General features: G+C 39.7%; 2 protein-coding genes across 2 annotated transcripts; both read right to left on the reverse strand.

Annotated features, from left to right (window-relative positions):
* Positions 1-15: 15 nt before the first annotated feature.
* On the reverse strand, positions 16-4501 carry tuba8l4 (tubulin, alpha 8 like 4). The gene is made up of 4 exons (XM_066662859.1): positions 4367-4501; positions 1897-2119; positions 1302-1450; positions 16-1142 (listed from the first exon to the last, which is right to left on the reverse strand). The coding sequence occupies exons 1-4, from the start codon at positions 4367-4369 to the stop codon at positions 168-170; spliced, it is 1350 nt and encodes a 449-aa protein (XP_066518956.1). The 5' UTR covers positions 4370-4501; the 3' UTR covers positions 16-167.
* Positions 4502-12849: 8348 nt separating this feature from the next.
* On the reverse strand, positions 12850-15901 carry LOC136691628 (tubulin alpha-1A chain-like). The gene is made up of 4 exons (XM_066664267.1): positions 15804-15901; positions 14928-15150; positions 14166-14314; positions 12850-14042 (listed from the first exon to the last, which is right to left on the reverse strand). Exons 1-4 carry the CDS (start codon positions 15804-15806, stop codon positions 13062-13064), a joined length of 1356 nt encoding a protein of 451 aa, XP_066520364.1. The 5' UTR covers positions 15807-15901; the 3' UTR covers positions 12850-13061.
* Positions 15902-19751: the final 3850 nt, after the last annotated feature.

The following is a 19751-nucleotide window of genomic DNA, read 5'->3' on the forward strand; positions in this document are numbered from 1 at the left end:
ATAAAGACGCAAAAACAAGGTATAATATCTTTATTAATTGAAAACCAAATCTAAAAGTTTACATTTCTGGAATGCAGACATAATGGAATGTTTTTCATTTTAGATTGTCCATTATGTTTTCTTGCAGCAATGACCCTTCAAATATAGAGTAACGAATTTAGGCCACACTAGTACTCTTCTCCCTCCTCTTCTTCTCCAATGCTGTCAGTGCCCACTTCTTCATAATCTTTCTCCAGGGCAGCCATGTCTTCTCTGGCTTCTGAGAACTCTCCTTCCTCCATGCCCTCTCCGACATACCAGTGAACGAAGGCTCTCTTGGCGTACATCAGGTCAAACTTGTGGTCCAGACGAGCCCAGGCCTCAGCGATGGCCGTGGTGTTGCTCAGCATGCAAACTGCCCTTTGCACCTTGGCCAGGTCTCCTCCAGGAACAACAGTGGGAGGCTGGTAGTTGATTCCCACCTTGAAGCCAGTGGGACACCAGTCCACGAACTGGATGCTGCGCTTGGTCTTGATGGTAGCAATGGCAGAATTTACATCTTTGGGCACAACATCACCACGGTAGAGGAGACAGCAGGCCATGTATTTCCCGTGGCGAGGATCACACTTCACCATCTGATTGGCTGGTTCAAAGCAGGCATTGGTGATGTCAGCAACAGAGAGCTGCTCATGGTAGGCCTTTTCTGCAGATATTACAGGGGCATAGGTAGCCAGAGGAAAGTGAATTCGAGGGTAGGGCACCAGGTTGGTCTGGAACTCTGTCAGATCTACATTCAGGGCTCCATCAAAGCGCAGGGAGGCTGTGATGGAGGAGACAATCTGACCAATGAGCCTGTTGAGGTTGGTGTAGGTGGGACGCTCAATATCAAGGTTTCTGCGGCAGATATCGTAGATGGCTTCGTTGTCAACCATAAAGGCACAGTCGGAGTGCTCCAGGGTTGTGTGAGTGGTCAGAATGGAGTTGTATGGCTCTACTACAGCAGTGGAGACCTGAGGGGCAGGGTACACGGCAAACTCCAGCTTGGACTTCTTCCCATAATCAACAGACAGGCGCTCCATAAGCAGAGAGGTGAAGCCAGAGCCAGTGCCTCCTCCAAAACTATGGAAGATCAGGAAACCCTGAAGCCCAGTGCACTGGTCAGCCTGAAATAAGTGGACAAGCATGCAGGATTTAAACTTTAGAACTCGTAAATATGGATAAGTATGCTTTAGCAGCTGCGATTATAATCATGGGACAAACATTGCAGCTACCCTTTCGATAATTCCCCAGAGGGCTCAAAACAGCCACACTCAGGGTCTCACCAGTTTGCGTGTCCTGTCGAGCACCAGGTCAATGATCTCTTTCCCAATAGTATAGTGACCACGTGCATAGTTGTTGGCAGCATCTTCCTTCCCTGTGATTAACTGTTCTGGGTGGAAGAGTTGGCGGTAGGTTCCTGTGCGCACCTCATCTGAGGGAGAAAAGACAGGAATAAAATTTTTAAATTCTGCAGTTATATTCCATTGTAATCTAATGGTAGTCACACTAAAATATTAAATTAAATATATATCGAGTATTAAAATTCTGATTTAAATTTCAAAAATGCATGTTTTAGTATAAGTTTCAGGCATGTTTCATATTACAAATCCATATTCATAGAAAAATTGGTACACAACTGCAACGTAAACTGACATCTAACTTGTATAAAAATCACAAGAGCCTTTAGTTAACTGACAAAACGTTACTGCTTTCAGTGACAAATTAAAAACCAATTATTAAGTCTAAAACATAAGCACACTATTCAATATATTATTGAATCACAGATTCTTGTATGAAATGCATTTTACAAAATTTAAAGCTTTTCTGGAAATGGAGACTGTACTTGGGGGGGATAGAAAAAAAAAAAAAAAAGATTACCAATGACAGTGGGCTCCAGGTCTACAAAGACAGCTCTAGGAACATGTTTGCCGGCTCCTGTCTCACTGAAGAAAGTGTTGAAAGAGTCGTCTCCTCCACCAATGGTTTTGTCACTGGGCATCTGACCATCAGGCTGGATCCCATGTTCCAGGCAATACAACTCCCAGCATGCATTGCCCATCTGGGCACCTGCCTGGCCAACGTGCATGGAAATACACTCACGCTGTTAAAAGAAAGTGGGAAATGTTAAGAACATGGTAATATAGGCATACTTCATTCATTTTGGATTTTATTTACTTTATTCAAGTTGGAAAACTAGTAGTGCTTACATAGTAACTTTTCTGATGTTCATCTCAACACAAAGAATGAGTGCGGCTAATGTTTTCACAAGTAAAAGCAAAACCCACACAAAAGCAGAAGAACCACAACATATGGTCTAACACACACAAAGGCAGAAACAAGGGTATCAAAGAGTGAAGGCAATGGCATTCTTATGTTAAACTAGATTAACATTAATTGTTGGAATAAGATACCATTGCCTTTTATTTTTTTCATCCTCCAGAAGAATTTTGGAGTTCATTCTGTGCTTTATAAGTGCATATTTGTAACAACTTTATTAAATTATGAGATTTTACAATTAATTTAGATTCACACCAGTCTGTCAGAACAACTACTAATTAGCCAATAAGCAACAAGTATGTCACGTTTCAGTGCATAGCCTATATAAGGACCTACCTTTTCAGTTCTGAGTTGAAGCACAGTTCCTGACATTTATTTTTTGAAAAATACAAAATCAACACCTGATAGTTAAGATTGTGTTCTTTTTCTGGTTTTGACTGTTTATGTGACACCTCATTTGACACAATACTTTGGGACATTTCGGGTTGTATGTTCTCCGCATATCATCGGCCTGGTTTACTTTTCACAATGATTCATGTGTGTGTGTGTTGAAGAGGGAAATAAAGACTAGTTAAAATTGGCAATTTTGGCTCAGGGGCCCCCCATACATGTGCAGACTGCAATTCACATTTACAAGTTTCCTGAAACAAGGGTACGGGATTGATTTTATACAATCCACCAAAACATAGTGCAGTTTCACAGTCCTGAGACTAGAGTAGAAACAATAGACACTTCTCCCTATTAAAGGTCAATGAAGCTTCACACTGATTTTGAAACTGTACTTTTAAGGTAAAAAATACCACCTAATAATCATTTAAAAGACTTTGCTTTGGTTAGCAATAGTATGCCCACCATCTGAGTTAATGTTGGATTGTGCCACTGTACGGAAGTGCTGGCTTTTTTTAATGACAGGGAGGAGCTGCCATAATCCAGCCACACAGTTGTATAAGCTATTATCAGCCAGTGTGGTGCATTATGGTTTTCTGTGCCATGTGCGCAACTCTTTACCGGCCTGTTCTAAATTACCCTGATCAAAAAGGAATGATCAAAGGTAATTTATTGCTATCTGCCATAGACACACCTTTTAACAAACAGTGTAACCGGAACTGCGAAGTGCTAGCATTAACATACAGAAGGTACTTAAATAAATGTTAAACTCACTGTCACACAAAATACTCAGAAAGATAAAACTACAGGGATGTGCGCATGTATCAGCTAGCTAAAAACAAATGGATCTCAGTTGTCTTACTTTTTAAACAGTAATTAGAGCTATTTAGTTCGACATTAGAAAACAGCAACATGTAGCTGGTTGTACATTTCTTTTTTTTTGTCCAGTAGCAATGGCAATGTGGTGCATTTGTTTACCCATTTTTTTCCGTAATTTATTAACTGGGCATTTTTAAACGGCTACAAAAAAATATTTTAGGACATTTATGTTAATGGCAGAGGAAAAAACAAAAAACAAAAACCCTTCGCACTAGGTGGGGCAGTGGTCCGCCATTTTCTTACATTCATCGTTGACATTCTTTAAAAGAAACAGAAAAGGGCGAGTCCCCACCCCCACCGCGCCTTTACCGCCAAACGTCCCTTATCGCTTCAAAGCCGAGAGAAATGGAGGGAAAAATAAAATAGAACTGGGATTGAGACAGAAATGCGGGTTTTTAAGGACACGGTCATAATACTCAAACGTTATTATACATCTCGCCAAGCTAAACATCAAAATTATAATATTAGAGCTTTTTAGCCGTTGTTTCTAATATTAGTTTAAACGGTGCTGGGAAGGCCTCATGCCTCGATGCACGCCTCAGGGCCATTTTCTACGATTTTATTCTTGTTATTTTTTTAAAAATAGAATTAACCAATATAAGACTTCAGTTTTCTGCTATTATTCTTTCGATTGAATACGTCTAAAAACCACTGTATTAGCGATTGATTTGAAGGTATAATACAATATAAATATTTATATTATATTAATAGAAGCAGAACAACCCACTTATTTTCTAAGTAAAATATATCAGCCTGGACACATATGACACCTGAATCGACTAATCTGAATAAACGATGGACTCACCATTGTTTCAGATTTTCCCTCCGGTCCGACGTCTATGGCTCGGTGAAAGAGGGTGAAATGTGGCTGTCTAGGCTCGGGCTGTGGTTTTAGGCGCTGGAGAGGGGTGGGGCTTAAAGTAGCTAATCATCACTTTCCTATTGGCTCCAGCGAGAGACATTAACGGGTGGGGGGTGGTGTTTATGTTTAAACGACAAATACGAGCCAGGCAGAGAGAGATTTTACAAACTTTATGTTACAAAATACACAACGTTCTCAGAATCCTCTAAAATGATGTTATCAGCAGAGTCGAGGTAGTTCTCTTATAAAACGTATACTTCCGGTGTTACACTGAATAGTGTGACGGTCGATTTCTGTGACAATAGAGGGCGCTACTTCTTGCCGGGTTCTTGAAACTCAGGCTAAAAACACAGCCCCAGGCGAACCCTCCTACAAACTCTCCGTTAGAATAAGAGGCCCTAGAGGGCAAAAAAAATCTATGCATTTCTGCTCAGCGGTAAAACAAACGTAATAAATTGCCGTACCGCTCGAGCCCAGCATGGCTTGCTAGCTTCTGTGATTTAAAATAATCTAAGAAAAAACATGATGTGTATGGAAACTGCTTTCTGACTTTTGAAATATATTCACCTATGGTCATAATGAGAAAGTGTCTTTAAATGGTAAGCATCTCCTAATTATGACTTAAAATATTTATGACATGAATTATAACGTAAAATATACTGGACAGGAGCTGAATATATTAGGAATACGTCATAATTATGATATACAATTTTAACACTTATGAGGACATTGGTCATTTATATGACATAATTTCTCATTATGATGAGAATAGGTTCTCACAATCATGACTTAATATCTTTTTATTATGAAATAATTTATAAATATGAAACACATAAGGTAAGATTTTGCTTGAAAAATACATGGGGAAGCCAGACCAACTGAAAGAGAATGAAGTCCTCATGCACATTTATTGCTTTTTGTTCAGTCTCTAGTGGCAAAGAAATAAACAAACAGACACACTGTAGACTTTACATATTCAAACATTCAAATTACATCATACCATGAAAATTATGCCCTGATAAAATGCAAAGTGGGTCCTGTTTCCACAGGCTGAACTAGATACTTTAAAGACGGGTACATATTAAAGGCACAGTGTTACTGACTTTATGCAGAAAATATTTAAAAAACTTCAAAGTTGTTTATATACACAGTAGGCACCTAAGATATATATTTAAACTAATGACTTCTCAGTAAGTGTGGTGCTTATATAAAGTCATATATAATCACAGTAAATACAAAAAAGAATAATATAAAACAAATAAGAAATATAAAATAATTTTTTTTCTATAAAGTAGTCGGTGTGAGTGAGTTTGAAGAGTATCACACTTATTAAAGTAATGTTATTTGGTTTTATTTTAATGTTGGACGTTAATTGTTGTTTGTATGTTTTTAGCAAATAAACACTTACTGCTCTGCTTGTGTTAAATCTCATAATCTCTGGTGCCTAAAACTTTTGCACAGTAGAGTATATTTACAGCTTGACAGAAAAGCTTGCAAGGATAAACTTCTACTTCCGTAACAGTCATGTAACAGTTTTATCCAGTTTATCAAACTTCATTAAATTTCAGACTTATAAATCCCAGACAGGATTTAAACTGTCCTTGGATTCATCCTTATACCCCTTAATCTCTGTAGGTGTAACGTTTGGTGTAAGAAGATGATGAGGCAGATGTACAAATGAAGATGCAGATTTATTCAACTATATTCAGACCAGGTCGGCAACCAAACACACAAAACACAGAGGCAAACACTGCATACCAAGAATACAAATGACTGATAAACTAAATGCAGGACAGAAACTTAGATATAGTAATTAAAACAAAGTCTGGGACAGAAAATAAAGGACAAAGAAATTAATACTGAAGCTAAAACTGAAATCAAGACATACAGAAAACAGGAAAAGAACACTGTACTCAGGCAGAGACAAACAGAGAACTAAACACCAGAACTTATACAAATGAAGAACTAGAGACAAAAGCAGAAACACTGACAGAAAAGGACCAAGGAACTAACCCTGAAGCTGAGATTGAAATAAATACTACAGACCAAGAATTAAACAGAAATATACAGCAACTGAGACAGACAGAATATGACCAAGAAGAGACAGACCAAGGGACTAAGATTTAAATATCTACAATAAACATGGGACCCCCAAGGACTACTCACATGACACAAGAGGAGACATGAGCATGTGGCTAGACAAACAAACAGCATCTGGTAGATACAACCTCACACAATGAGCACATGGCAGGGACAAAACAAAGCACAAGACTAATACTACCTTTAAGTCATGTCACAAAGATCAAATGTCATGATGACTGTTGCTTCTACAGTAGACAGTAAAAGTTTAGAGATTATTAGTGGTAGTTTTGCATGTTAACAGTACAGTATAAGTTTGTATACATTTTGTGCACAACTTTCACTTATGTTGATGAGGAAGACATTTTAAAAATGTCTCAGCAATGTGCAAAAAAAAAAAAAAACATAATATGCTAGCATATGTAATTAAATTATTTTAATGTATGCAAATATATTTTACCTAATGCGGGTCTTATTTGCTTCATAAACTTGCTGTTTCTGATCATACAAAAAAAAAAAAAAATAACATCAAAAAGGTTTGCATAGTGTCCATTTCCCCTGACTAAATACCACTTGAAAACGTAAAATGTCATAATTAAGGAAGTAATTAAGTAGGAATTTCCGAGGAGGACTTGAAGGCAGCAGAAGACAAGGCAAAATTGAACCAAAGCACTCGACAGAAGCACAACATGACAGTAAGATACTTTAGTGAAAGAAAGATTGATTGTAAGCACAATAATTGTAACTTTCCAGGAGAAGGAAAAATAATTAACTTAAGTCAATCTTAAACATAATTTCCAAGTTCCATTTTAAAGCATTTCTGTTGACATTTTCACACAATGTGAAGGACAGCTGTTGTGTTCAAAGGATCTAGTAAATTAAAAATTCACAAAAACAGAGATACGTGTTCTTCTATGGGCAGTGACAATATTCAGTCTAAATGACTACAAGCTATACGTTTTCAGGAGATATTTACAAGAGATTTAATATACCCCATTGTAAAGGACAAGCAAACCCAAAATGAATTAAGTAAAAGAGTTCAAAAACTGTTATTAAAAACAAAACTAGGTCTGCCTGATTTTGCAAGACAGCCACTGGCTGTAAAACACCCATTATACAATTGTCACCAGTCTTCATCCTTCTTTTTAGAAAGAGAATAATTTTGATTTGATGGCCTGATGAAGTCCCAGGTTTAAATAAATGGCAAAAAATATGACTTTGATTATCATTTGTGCAACATTTCATATGACCTTGCCTAATAAAGGACATTAATTTAAATAAGCAGAAAAACAGTAACAGTTTATAAAGTTCAGGGTAGCAGTGTATGTGCAGCCTAGCCATAATCACTGGGCGCAAAGCAGGGACACACCCCGGGGCACCAATCTATAACAGGAGGGCACACACTCACACATTCACACCTATGGACTTTTGGAGGAAACCGAAGCACATGTAGGACACCCAGAACACAGAATTAGCATATACACTGCAAATATACCTCAGAAATGTTTGATTCATGCTGTTCTTTGAAGCAGTTGGCCATCTTTATTTAACGTTACACGTTCACTGTCTGTGAGGTGTTTGATGTGTTCTCCCCATGTCTGCGTGGGATTCCTCTGTGTGCTCCAGTTTCCTCCCATGGTCCAAAAACACATTTTAGCAGGTGGATTGACTACTAATAGAGGTGTCCATAAATGCGAATGTGAGAGTGTGTCACCCTGTGAAGAATTGGTACCTCCTTCAGGGTGTGTTCCCGCCTTGCTCAGTGATTCCTCCATGCATAGTTAAAGGAAATGTCTAAGATTGTGGGAACAGCAGTTCTCTCTAGTTTGTTTTACATTCAAAAGCTCTGCATCTTTTAGGGTGTATTGGTATTGAGGAAAAAAAAAATGTTGCTTGTAAGTGGCAAAGTTTAACTTTACTATAAGTTTTTAAGAATTGCAACTGAAACTCATGTAGCAAAAGTTGATTTTGACTTTTCTGCAGTTAGATGTCTCCCAATTTTGGAGACATTTACAGGATTAGAAAACTATCATCATCTCTGCAGTTGCTTTTCAACGTCTGGAGTTCTCTCTGTTGTCTGAAAAACTTCAGATGCCTTTTCACTGGCATGAGAAGAGAGAGAGAGAGCGAGAGAGAGAGAGAGAGAGAGAGAGAGAGAGAGAGAGAGATCATAGCATATCAGACCAAGACACTTTGACTTTTAAACCATTTACTGATAATGGGGATTCCTAAAAACATTAGACTGGTTATGCAAACAGGCTAGAGAGCTAGAAAATTGTGAAGAAAAAATGTTTTTTTATTACAATTGTTGACGTTATCTTAATGGTCGAGAAAGGTAATGCTGAAAGTCAGAGCACTGTGGAGGGTTTGTTCTTCAACTGAAGCCAACTATAAAACTCATTTTTGATATCAGTCAGAGTTTTTAGAAAACCAATCAGCAGCTGGAGGTACCCATATTCCTTCTGTCAGGGATTTGATTTGCAGAAGAACTGAGCGCACCATATGGATATGTTTAAATACTAGGAAACGTAACCTATGTTTTTGAACTTAAAAAAAAAAGGTATAGTTAATTGTAATTTAGAAAGTTAGGTAGCTAGCAAAATAACGTAAATTTACAAATTTTTGAGTCAGTATCACTTACATTAAATAGCATGATTACGGAATCTATCCAGATATATTCCAGCCACATAAAGCTATTCACATTAATGCTGCTAGTTAGTAGTAAAAGTTTTTTTTTGTGAGTTGTGGTAATTTTTAATAAACCCTAACATATTGAAATAACTCTGCTTAATTTTTATAGACCTGTATTACACAGGCTGTTCACGGTGTCTCTCCCTCATCAAAAAAACTATGAAGGATCATTTACAACCACAATACATTTTGGCAAACGTATTCAAGTAAAACTCCAGTTGTTAATTTGTGTAGTTTTATTATTTATTGCGACCTAAAATAAAGATTCCATTGCCTTTTGTTGTTGTGTTGTCTTCATGTTGTTGCAAGGAAGCTGCAGCACAGTGGAGTTCACAGTAACTATATTAGAAACATAGCGGTTACACTGGAAATATATAAATAGTCCTGGTCATGATCAACTTTTGTGTTAAAGGGCAAACAATTCAGAAAGTAATTTCAACAAGCTTCTTGTTTGGGGACATACTAAAACGCTTAACACAAAAAAGTAATAGCATATTTTAATATACACAATCAAAGACAAGTGCACTAAACTTTTCATACTTTGTCATGTGTGCTCTTTACTGCAAGAAAGATGATTATGTAATCTAAGAATAAATTATACTACAAAGGAAAACTAGAATCATCAGCATCTGATTCATGCAAGCTCTTAACTATATTCTATTCTCCACTTAATCCACCTCCGCACCAGAATCCCATTGCATCCATGTTTTTCCAGACATTCTCCAGATATCTACTTTAAGATACTCCTACTCCAGATACCTATATCAACAGTTTTCCTCTGGACACATCCCTGCTACATTCAAGTCTGCCTGGGTAGTACATATCCTGAAATAGTCCACCCTCAACAGCTCTTACATCAGCAACTAAAGATGATATCGCTCCTTTCTTTCCTTTCAAAAATTCTGAAAAGAGCAGTCTGTAATCAATTTTTCCTTTCTTGCTTAGAATCAGCACCAGGATCTCAAAGAGTCTGGCTTCAAACCTGTACATTCCAAAAAAAAAGGCCCTCACTGCAGTGAGTGAGAATCTCCATGATGTCAGAGCAACCAAACTGTTTTTAATCCTAAAGGTTTATAATGCCTTTGCCTTGACTCAACAAAAAGTATATGTTGTAGTTTGCACAAGTGTGAGGGTTTATACTTGGTTTCTGAATTGTTCTGCAATTACTCCAAACTATTAGGGCTGAATCACAAATATTTTCCATAATCCTGTGTAGTACACAATGTAGTCGTGTAGTAGTATTAGTTTTATAAACATCGTTGATGTCCAATTAAAAACATAAATCTCCCAAAATAGTAACTTTACAGCAGTTAACAACGTCTTAACTTTCAATGGAAGTGAATGAAAAAAAACAATTATTTTCCAAGTAATTTTGGAGCATTTCTATTGGTTCATTCATCATTTAATTTTAACAAGGTGTGAAGGACAGTTGCTGTGTTCAAATAATGTTCTCATTAAAATGAACAAAAATGGATAAACATGTTATTAATTGGATAGTAACAACATCTAAATTGCTCTATTTAGTGAGTAGGGTGCTAATAGGAACAGAGCATAGATTATATGCAGTATCAGTAAAGCAACAAATACAAAGTTTGAAATGTTTCCCTACTACTTGCTTATTTTGCTTCTTTTGGAGGTGTCTGTATCCCCTGTTTCACCTTTTTTTTATCTTTCCATTACCTCCAAACCAATGTCTAAGGACATTTCTCACCATGAACTTGCTGCTGTCTCTGTAATGTGGATAAGAGGAGTTTATATTTCTGGACTTCCTCAGTTCAACTTGAACCATGTTTGTCCAACTACGTCATTGTGGTCTGCATCAACGAGATGCAAATTTACATTTCTGGTGAGGTGCTTGTCAGGCTACGGCTTACAGTTTGTGTCGATGCGGGACCTATGCATAGCCTACAGTGTAGGTTTGACACAGAAGCATAAATTGGCCTTAATATTTCTGGAACTTTCTGCTACCTTCGACACATTCAACCAGATAATCCTCCTCTATTCTCTCCATACTTTGAATCACTGGCACAGCTTGTCGTCATGTTGTCAGTCCTGTCTGGAGGGATAGACCTATCAGGCAACATGGTAAGGATTCATATCCATTCCATTTAGACTCCCCACTGGTTTCCCTCAGGGCTCAGTGCTGGGCCCACTTCAATTCTCTTCTCTTCTTTTAGTAATACAATACCTTTTCATGGTTTAACCTACCACTGCTATGCCGCTAAATCTCAGTATGCCTCGCAGACATTGTTTCATGGATTCACCACTAAACGCTGAATCAGCAAGAACAAAGCTGATGTACATCCTAGGAAATATTTGTGCTCAATATCTGACAGTCTCGTTTGAGAACTCCCTGGTAACACTGTCAGAAGCTGTATGCAGCCCTGAGGTAACTGGATCTGGATGACTAATAATTGGTCTCGACTCATATTTCAAACTGAACTCAGTCATGCAGGTGTCTCCACAACAAAAGATTTGTATAAAAGATTTGACTCTTTCTTTCTCAGGACGATCCCCAGTTGCTTGTTCAACCTCTGGTCATCTTAAAGCTCAACTACTGCAACTACCTCTTCACTGGTCTCACTCAACAGGCCATCCACCCTCTACAGCTTGTCCTGACCACAATATTTCATTGTCCAAAGTTCTCTTCTGTTGCTGTATTCCTTTCACTGGCTTTCAGTGGTTTCCAGCATCAGATTTGAAACTCTAATCCTTGTCTATGAAGACGATAATGGCCCAGCCCCTTCCTGCATGATGGGAAAGTTCAAAACCTGATCCCTGTCTCAACTGCTTGTGGATTTGGCTTTGCTTGAATCATCATCCTTCAAGTCACATGGAAGACAAGCATCAAGAGTTTTGTCTGTCCTGGCCCCCAGATGATGAAATGAGCTTTCAATGGCTGTCCCAACTATAGAGTCCTTCTTTGTCTTCAAGTGCAGACTGAAGGCTCATATAATTGTGCACTTTTTAAATGACCATTAATTTTTTAAATGTTTAATTTTTCCAGGCATTAAAATATCTTTCATTCATTGTCTGTAACCGCTTATCCTCTTCAGGGTTGCGGTGGGTCACTGGGCGCAAGGTGGGAACTCACTCTGGAGGGGGTACCAGGGCGACACACACTCACACATTCACTCACACACACTCTCACAATTATGAACATTTTTTAAGTCGCCAATCCACCTACGCATGTTTTTGGACTGTGGGAGGAAACCGGAGCACACAGAGGAAACCCACATGGACACGGGAAGAACACACCAACTCCTCACAGAGAGTCACTCGGAACGGGACTTAAACCCCTAAACCCAGATCCCTGGAGACGTGTTATAGCAACACTACCTGCTGTTCCACCATGCCACCCATCAAAATATCTTGAATTTTCTTAATATATTGGATTGTTTTTCTCTTTTCCAGGCTTAGACTCCTGTATCTAGTGGTGTCTTTCATCCAGGCCAGATCCTCCAGACTTAGGAACAGTTTCTTCCCACACGCAGTTATATTGCTGAATGAATCTACTTTGACTTTTATATACTCACACTGAACTGCTACCTCAGCTCTAGTCTTCACTTTAATCTGTTATGCATAGTCCTTAACAATAAAACAGTAACAGCAAATCTGCTTTAACATAACTGGTCACACAACAATTTATTATTCATAATTTAAAGTTGAATACATGGCATCCAAAAAGATATGAAGTTATATGATATACGAAGACGATGATAAGAAAAACAAAAATTTTATCAGGGACTATTTAGTATTTCAGTATACACTTTCCAAAATTAGTTGATACAAATATTCTTTTATGAAATGAAAATACTACATCTGTTTGAATGGTTTTAATAATATACTTGGAAATTATACACGGATGTTAATACTCTTCTCCCTCCTCTTCCCCCTCCTCTCCAATGCTGTCAGTGCCCACTTCTTCATAATCTTTCTCCAGGGCAGCCATGTCTTCTCTGGCTTCTGAGAACTCTCCTTCCTCCATGCCCTCTCCGACATACCAGTGAACGAAGGCTCTCTTGGCATACATCAGGTCAAACTTGTGGTCCAGACGAGCCCAGGCCTCAGCGATGGCCGTGGTGTTGCTCAGCATGCAAACTGCCCTTTGCACCTTGGCCAGGTCTCCTCCAGGAACAACAGTGGGAGGCTGGTAGTTGATTCCCACCTTGAAGCCAGTGGGACACCAGTCCACGAACTGGATGGTACGCTTGGTCTTGATGGTAGCAATGGCAGAATTTACATCTTTGGGCACAACATCACCACGGTAGAGGAGACAGCAGGCCATGTATTTCCCGTGGCGAGGATCACACTTCACCATCTGATTGGCTGGTTCAAAGCAGGCATTGGTGATCTCAGCAACAGAGAGCTGCTCATGGTAGGCCTTTTCTGCAGATATTACAGGGGCATAGGTAGCCAGAGGAAAGTGAATTCGAGGGTAGGGCACCAGGTTGGTCTGGAACTCTGTCAGATCTACATTCAGGGCTCCATCAAAGCGCAGGGAGGCTGTGATGGAGGAGACAATCTGACCAATGAGCCTGTTGAGGTTGGTGTAGGTGGGACGCTCAATATCAAGGTTTCTGCGGCAGATATCGTAGATGGCTTCGTTGTCAACCATAAAGGCACAGTCAGAGTGCTCCAGGGTTGTGTGAGTGGTCAGAATGGAGTTGTAGGGCTCTACTACAGCAGTGGAGACCTGAGGAGCAGGGTAAATGGCAAACTCCAGCTTGGACTTCTTCCCATAATCAACAGACAGGCGCTCCATAAGCAGAGAGGTGAAGCCAGAGCCGGTGCCTCCTCCAAAACTATGGAAGATCAGGAAACCCTGAAGCCCAGTGCACTGGTCAGCCTGAAATTATTAGAAACAGGTTACAGATATATTTTTTGGAGACAAAATCAATCACATAATGTCTTTCAGTGCAATCAGTTCTGTTGTTTATTTTATCTACTTGGAAAATATGTTATTTCTCACCAGTTTGCGTGTCCTGTCGAGCACCAGGTCGATGATCTCTTTCCCAATAGTATAGTGACCACGTGCATAGTTGTTGGCAGCATCTTCCTTCCCTGTGATTAACTGCTCTGGGTGGAAGAGTTGGCGGTAGGTTCCTGTGCGCACCTCATCTAGAAATTGATATTAGTAATCCATATTCAATTATGCAAATATTTTTAAAGGGGACATATTACGCAAAACTCACTTTTTGCATGCTTTTGTATTTTCACTTTGGTCCCTACTGTTTCTATAAAGACTCCAAGTCTGAAAAAAACCTATCCATCAGTTTTCTGTGAATCAATTGAAAGATTTTGTTGTCAGGTGTAATATGCTTCTATGAGCCGTTTGTTATTGTGAGGTCAGTAATGAAATTAGCATAGAACCAACCTGGCACCACCACTCACCTGCCAACCCCCAGATTAGTTGAAGATCCGCTATTTTGGTCTGCTAGTTTTACAAGTGGGTGGGGTGTGGCCAGCAAGAGCTTATTTGCATAAAAGTTACAGAGCTCCTAAACGGGCTCATTCTAAAAGGGACTGAAGCTGGCAAAAATTGAGCTGGTGAGATCTCTTTATGTGAGAGTGATTTTGTGCAAAGGACTTCATGAAAATGTTTTGTATAGCCGATAGACGTATTCTAACTTAAACAAGGTATAATATGTCCCCTTTAAATAATACTGAAAGGCTTCTAATAGGTTTAAGAAATTTTGATAATATATTTAGAGATTTTTTAAAACAAATTTACCAATCACAGTGGGCTCCAGGTCTACAAAGACAGCTCTAGGAACATGTTTGCCGGCTCCTGTCTCACTGAAGAAAGTGTTAAAAGAGTCGTCTCCTCCACCAATGGTTTTGTCACTGGGCATCTGACCATCAGGCTGGATCCCATGTTCCAGGCAATACAACTCCCAGCATGCATTGCCCATCTGCACACCTGCCTGGCCGACATGGATTGAGATGCACTCACGCTGTGGAGAGACGGAAGAGAATTCAGAAACCAGATTTCAAGCCACTAGCAATAGCCAGATGTCATAAAAATATTTATTGTAAGACACATAGAACTACAGATTATTCCATGAGTTTGGTCGACGGTTAGAGAGGTGAGATGTACGTTACATGTTGGCATCTGCGTATTCTATTTATTTTTTATTTTTTTTAATTGCTGCCTTTACAATATTGGAAGATTTTACCCTGGATGTTTAGACATAGTCAAATCTCGCCAGTGTAACAACTGAACGGTATTGGATTTTTTATCATCAGTTTAGAGAACATAGTACAACTGGGATTTATACCCCTCTGATTTAATTGGCATTGAGCATAGTGACCTTAAGCTTAGGTCCCAATCTATAAATATATTTCATGGAGATTTTACAAGCTATGTTTGTACAATGAAACACAAAAACTAATTAATAGGTGTATCTAAACACATAACACATAATATAACTACCCTTAAAAACAACAAAGAACATTTTCCTTGTTTGCTTTTCTGTCTTCTGCAATATAGCATATCATTAACAATTTTCATCAACTTTACTACGATGCCGCTTCATTTCTACATCTACCAACACAACTTTATACCAGCCTAAACATAGTGAAGTAATGACCCATTCAGATCTCTTACCATTCTTGTTCTTGTGTTCTGGCTGCAGTCAGGAGTTGAAGTGAGAGAATATTTTTTGTTTTGACGATGATACTGGTATATATAGGCCCAGTGATGCTGTGGAAACAAGATTTGTTGTTGGCAACAAAGGGGTTAAGCTCGTTTTTGAGATTGTTGTTCTGTTGCCTGCCTGGTTTAGAGGTGAGCCAGTCATACAAGTCTGCAGTTTACTGAATAAACAGTCACACCTCAGCGCTCCGCCTCCTCAATACACACACACACACACACACACACACACACACACACACACACACACATTAATATTTAACTCTAACCTGCAGAGAAAATTTAATTATTTTCTGTAATTCATACCAGGCAAATGATTGATAAACTTCAAGAAGAACAAAAAGTAGGGTTCAAAGGGAAAAAAAGTAACATAGTGGTATGGTTTAGTACATTTTAGTAAAATGATTGTTCAAGTTTTTTTATTTCTCTGTTTTATACTGATTCATCCCTTTTCTAATTCTCCTGGTTGAACCAGTGTTGTTATAAGCAAATGCCACTGCCTGTATCTTGCCAGGGGTATACAAACCTCTTTTTCAATCCCCTTACTATTCCTCCCATACCCAATTTTAATGCACAATCTCTGTTGTGTTTTCATGCTCAGTTAAATGTTATGCATTAGATTCTATGGTTACACATTGACATTTGAAACCAGCAGTTATCATGGTGAGCCCTGCTGTCATGTCTCATTGTTCTCTCTCTCTCTCTCTCTCTCTCTCTCTCTCTCTCTCTCTCTCTCTCTCTCTCTCTCTCTCTCTCTCTTTCTCTCTCTCTCTTAGGCACTTAGACCCCTCCTGTCAGAAAAACTCACTGTGGTGGTAATGTCCAGGGTTCATATTCATTACTTTTAGTTAGGGAACTAAATTGTTTCCTACCTTAGTTATAATGGTAGATTTTAAAATTGTGTTGATTTCATGCACCCTGTTTCATCCCCAGGACTTATATTCATTCATTCATTTAGACATTCACTTATCCAGTTCAGGGTCACAGTGGGTCCGGAGCCTACTCAGAATCACTGGGCAGGAACACACTCTGGAGGGGGCGTCAGTCCTTCACAGGGCAACACACACACACACACACACACAAACACATACAAACACACACATTCATTCTCACCTAAGGACACTTTTTTTGAGTCGCCAATCCACCTACAAATAGATTGTGGGAGGTAACCTGAGCACTTGGGAGAAACCCACACGTTTTATTTTACACAATTGGATAATAAAAGATTACAAATACTCACCTCTCCTTGTGGAGGACAGAATGCAATGTACCTTTAGGAAAACAAAGTGGGACTCTGAAACCACTGTACTTTTACTGACATACAATGTACAACTACCTTGTCATGATGGGAGGACTGTAGTATCGCGTCTGATCTCCAAGGCTATGTTGTCGGGAGCTATGGGCTCCCAGTACAGTCTCACATGTCAAACAGGCCTGAAGTAAAGATTTACATAAAAACATGATCCAACAAGAACCCTTATAATGAATGCAAGTAAAGAAGAGTGTGTACACTGCCCAGACAAGTCTTACTGGGATCTTTCCCCGTAGACAGGTCTGGGGGTAGTTTCAGATGCAGGTGCCTGTTCGTGGGAGGACTGTGTGGACCCACCACCCGCATGAACCAGAGTAAAGGTGTGGTGCAATGTTTGGATACTTTGACATTCCTGTTGGCAATAACTGGGAAACCTGGAGAGGAATGATTGGGAGAAATGACCTGACGTATCTGAACCTGAGGTTTCGGATGTTATTGGACTTATGTACAGGTTTTCGTCTGCCTGTAGGTTCACAGCTCATAAGTGTACTTGATACCAGATGACCTTGGGCCAAAGGTCAGTGATCAAGTTTGTGGTCATTTCATCAGACCTCAGGCTGTATGTTGTGGACACTTGTGTAGAGAGACAGACTGAGCTGTTAGCTGAGCACTGTCTTGTGGTAAGTTGAACTGGATGGCAGGGAAAACTGCCAGAGAGACCTAGTAGGCCTTAATGTGTAGTGAAGGTTTCTTGGGAAAGGCTAGCAGAGGATTCCAATGATTTCAGCTCTCACCTCTGAGAGAGATAATCACTTGACCCAGAAGAAGTGGTGGGCATTGAGTCTGAACACCCCCTGTGTAATACCTACGTTGTGGAAGTGTCTGCATATAGCTGTAGCCAAAAAAGCTACTGGTGCCTGTTATAGCAGCTGCCCTATAACATGGTGGTGGACACCAGCAGTAAGGGAAGCTGGCAAAGAGAAGAAGGGTGGCTTTTCAGGTTTAGCTGCTGACGCATGGGTACCTGGGAGCAAGTTGCAGGTGTAGCAGGGGCATAAGTAAAATCTAGAGCTTGGGAGGAGTTTGAAAATGCCATGGAGATCTGGTGTCACTGTCCAAGGTGTGCTCAGCAAGGATGGTGAAACTCTGAGCTTGATTGAGGATATTGTAAATTATTGGAAAGAGCATTTTAAGGATCTCCTAAACCTGAGAGACAACGTCTGTGCAGGAGATAGGGTCAGAGGCTGCCAGGGTGTCAGATTTCATTTCCTTGACTGCGGTCACTGAGGTAGTTGCCAAGCTCTGCATTAGAATGGGGCCTGGAGATTTGCCCAGAATTGCTGAAGGCCCTGGATATTGGGGTCTGTCATAGCTGACATGCATTTGTAATCTTACATGGATTGAAAAAGAAGTTATTGAGGCACCACACTTCTCAGCATCCTCTGGGAATATCTATGCCAGGGTACTAGAAAAGAGAATATGTCCATTGGTCGAACCTCATATTCTGCAGGAACGGTGTGGATTACATACAGGTCATTGAACATTGGATACGCTCTTTTGGGTAAAGACCAAAACAAAGAGATTGTGGACACAAGCAGGCAACATGTGTTTTCTTGTTTCTGGGCACATTCCGTGACTGGGTGAGAAGCACTGCAATCTGGATGGAACTCAGATTAAATCCACAGCTGCTTTGCATTAAGAGGAGCCAGTTGACATGGTTTGAGCATCTGATAAGAATATCCCCTGGAGGCATTCTGCTGGAGGTATACCAAGCACGCCCTTCAGGGAGGAGGCCTCCGGCTAGACCCAGGGCTCACTTGAGGGATTATATCACATGGATGGTCTGGGAATGCCTGAAGATCCCCCTGGAGGAGCTAGGGGAAGTTGCAGAGTCCAGAGACATCTGGGCTTCATTGTTCTTCCTGTTGCCACTGTGACCCTGAAATGGATTAAGGGCATAAGGAGATGATGGTAATTAATAAGAGGATGTTTTTGTACTTCATAGGAAATGAATTCATCACAGATATTAGAGAAGAATGTTTGCTTAGTAGCTGAGCATTCTGAATTTGTCAAACACACCTCAAACAAATTAAATTCAATGACATATTATTTTTTTCCAGTGTAAAAACATATGGGATCACTGTATAATTTGCATTTCTAAGACAAATAAGTGTAAACTGAAATTCTGGACCTCGTTGGCTTGAAAGTAATTATGAAGTCATCTTTCAGGATGATAATACATCTGGCCAGCATAATTTACAATCCCGCAAAGCTGATATATCAGAGGACTGTGTGACTGTCTGTGTGGAGTTTGGTGTGTTCTCCCTGTGTCCGCCCACGGTCCAAAAACACACGTTGGTAGGTGGATTGGCGACTCAAAAGTGTCCATAGGTGTGAGTGAATGTGTGAGTGTGTGTCACCCTGTAAAGGACTGGCACCCCCTCCATGGTGTGTTCCTGCCTTGCGCCCAGTGATTCTGTGTAGGCTCTGGACCCACTGCGACCCTGAACTGTATAAGCAGTTACAGACAATGAAAGAATGAATGAATGTTTTATTAGTGGAGTTAATGCCACAAAAGAAATTCAAGCTCAAGGAGGACAAAGTAATAAATGCAATTCTTTGTTGTTGATTTTTCCATTTTTTCCTCAAGC

This window comes from Hoplias malabaricus, chromosome 3 (genome assembly GCF_029633855.1).
Source record: "Hoplias malabaricus isolate fHopMal1 chromosome 3, fHopMal1.hap1, whole genome shotgun sequence".
Classification (NCBI taxonomy): Eukaryota; Metazoa; Chordata; class Actinopteri; order Characiformes; family Erythrinidae; genus Hoplias; species Hoplias malabaricus.

Excerpts from the sequence above, each read along its gene's own strand:
- tuba8l4 (XM_066662859.1), bottom strand. Across the intron at positions 1,451-1,896 it reads CCTGGAGCCCACTGTCATTG|ATGAGGTGCGCACAGGAACC; the intron begins GTAATCTTTTTT and ends TTTCTCCCTCAG. Across the intron at positions 1,143-1,301 it reads TCGACAGGACACGCAAACTG|GCTGACCAGTGCACTGGGCT; the intron begins GTGAGACCCTGA and ends CACTTATTTCAG.
- LOC136691628 (XM_066664267.1), bottom strand. Across the intron at positions 14,315-14,927 it reads CCTGGAGCCCACTGTGATTG|ATGAGGTGCGCACAGGAACC; the intron begins GTAAATTTGTTT and ends ATCAATTTCTAG. Across the intron at positions 14,043-14,165 it reads TCGACAGGACACGCAAACTG|GCTGACCAGTGCACTGGGCT; the intron begins GTGAGAAATAAC and ends TAATAATTTCAG.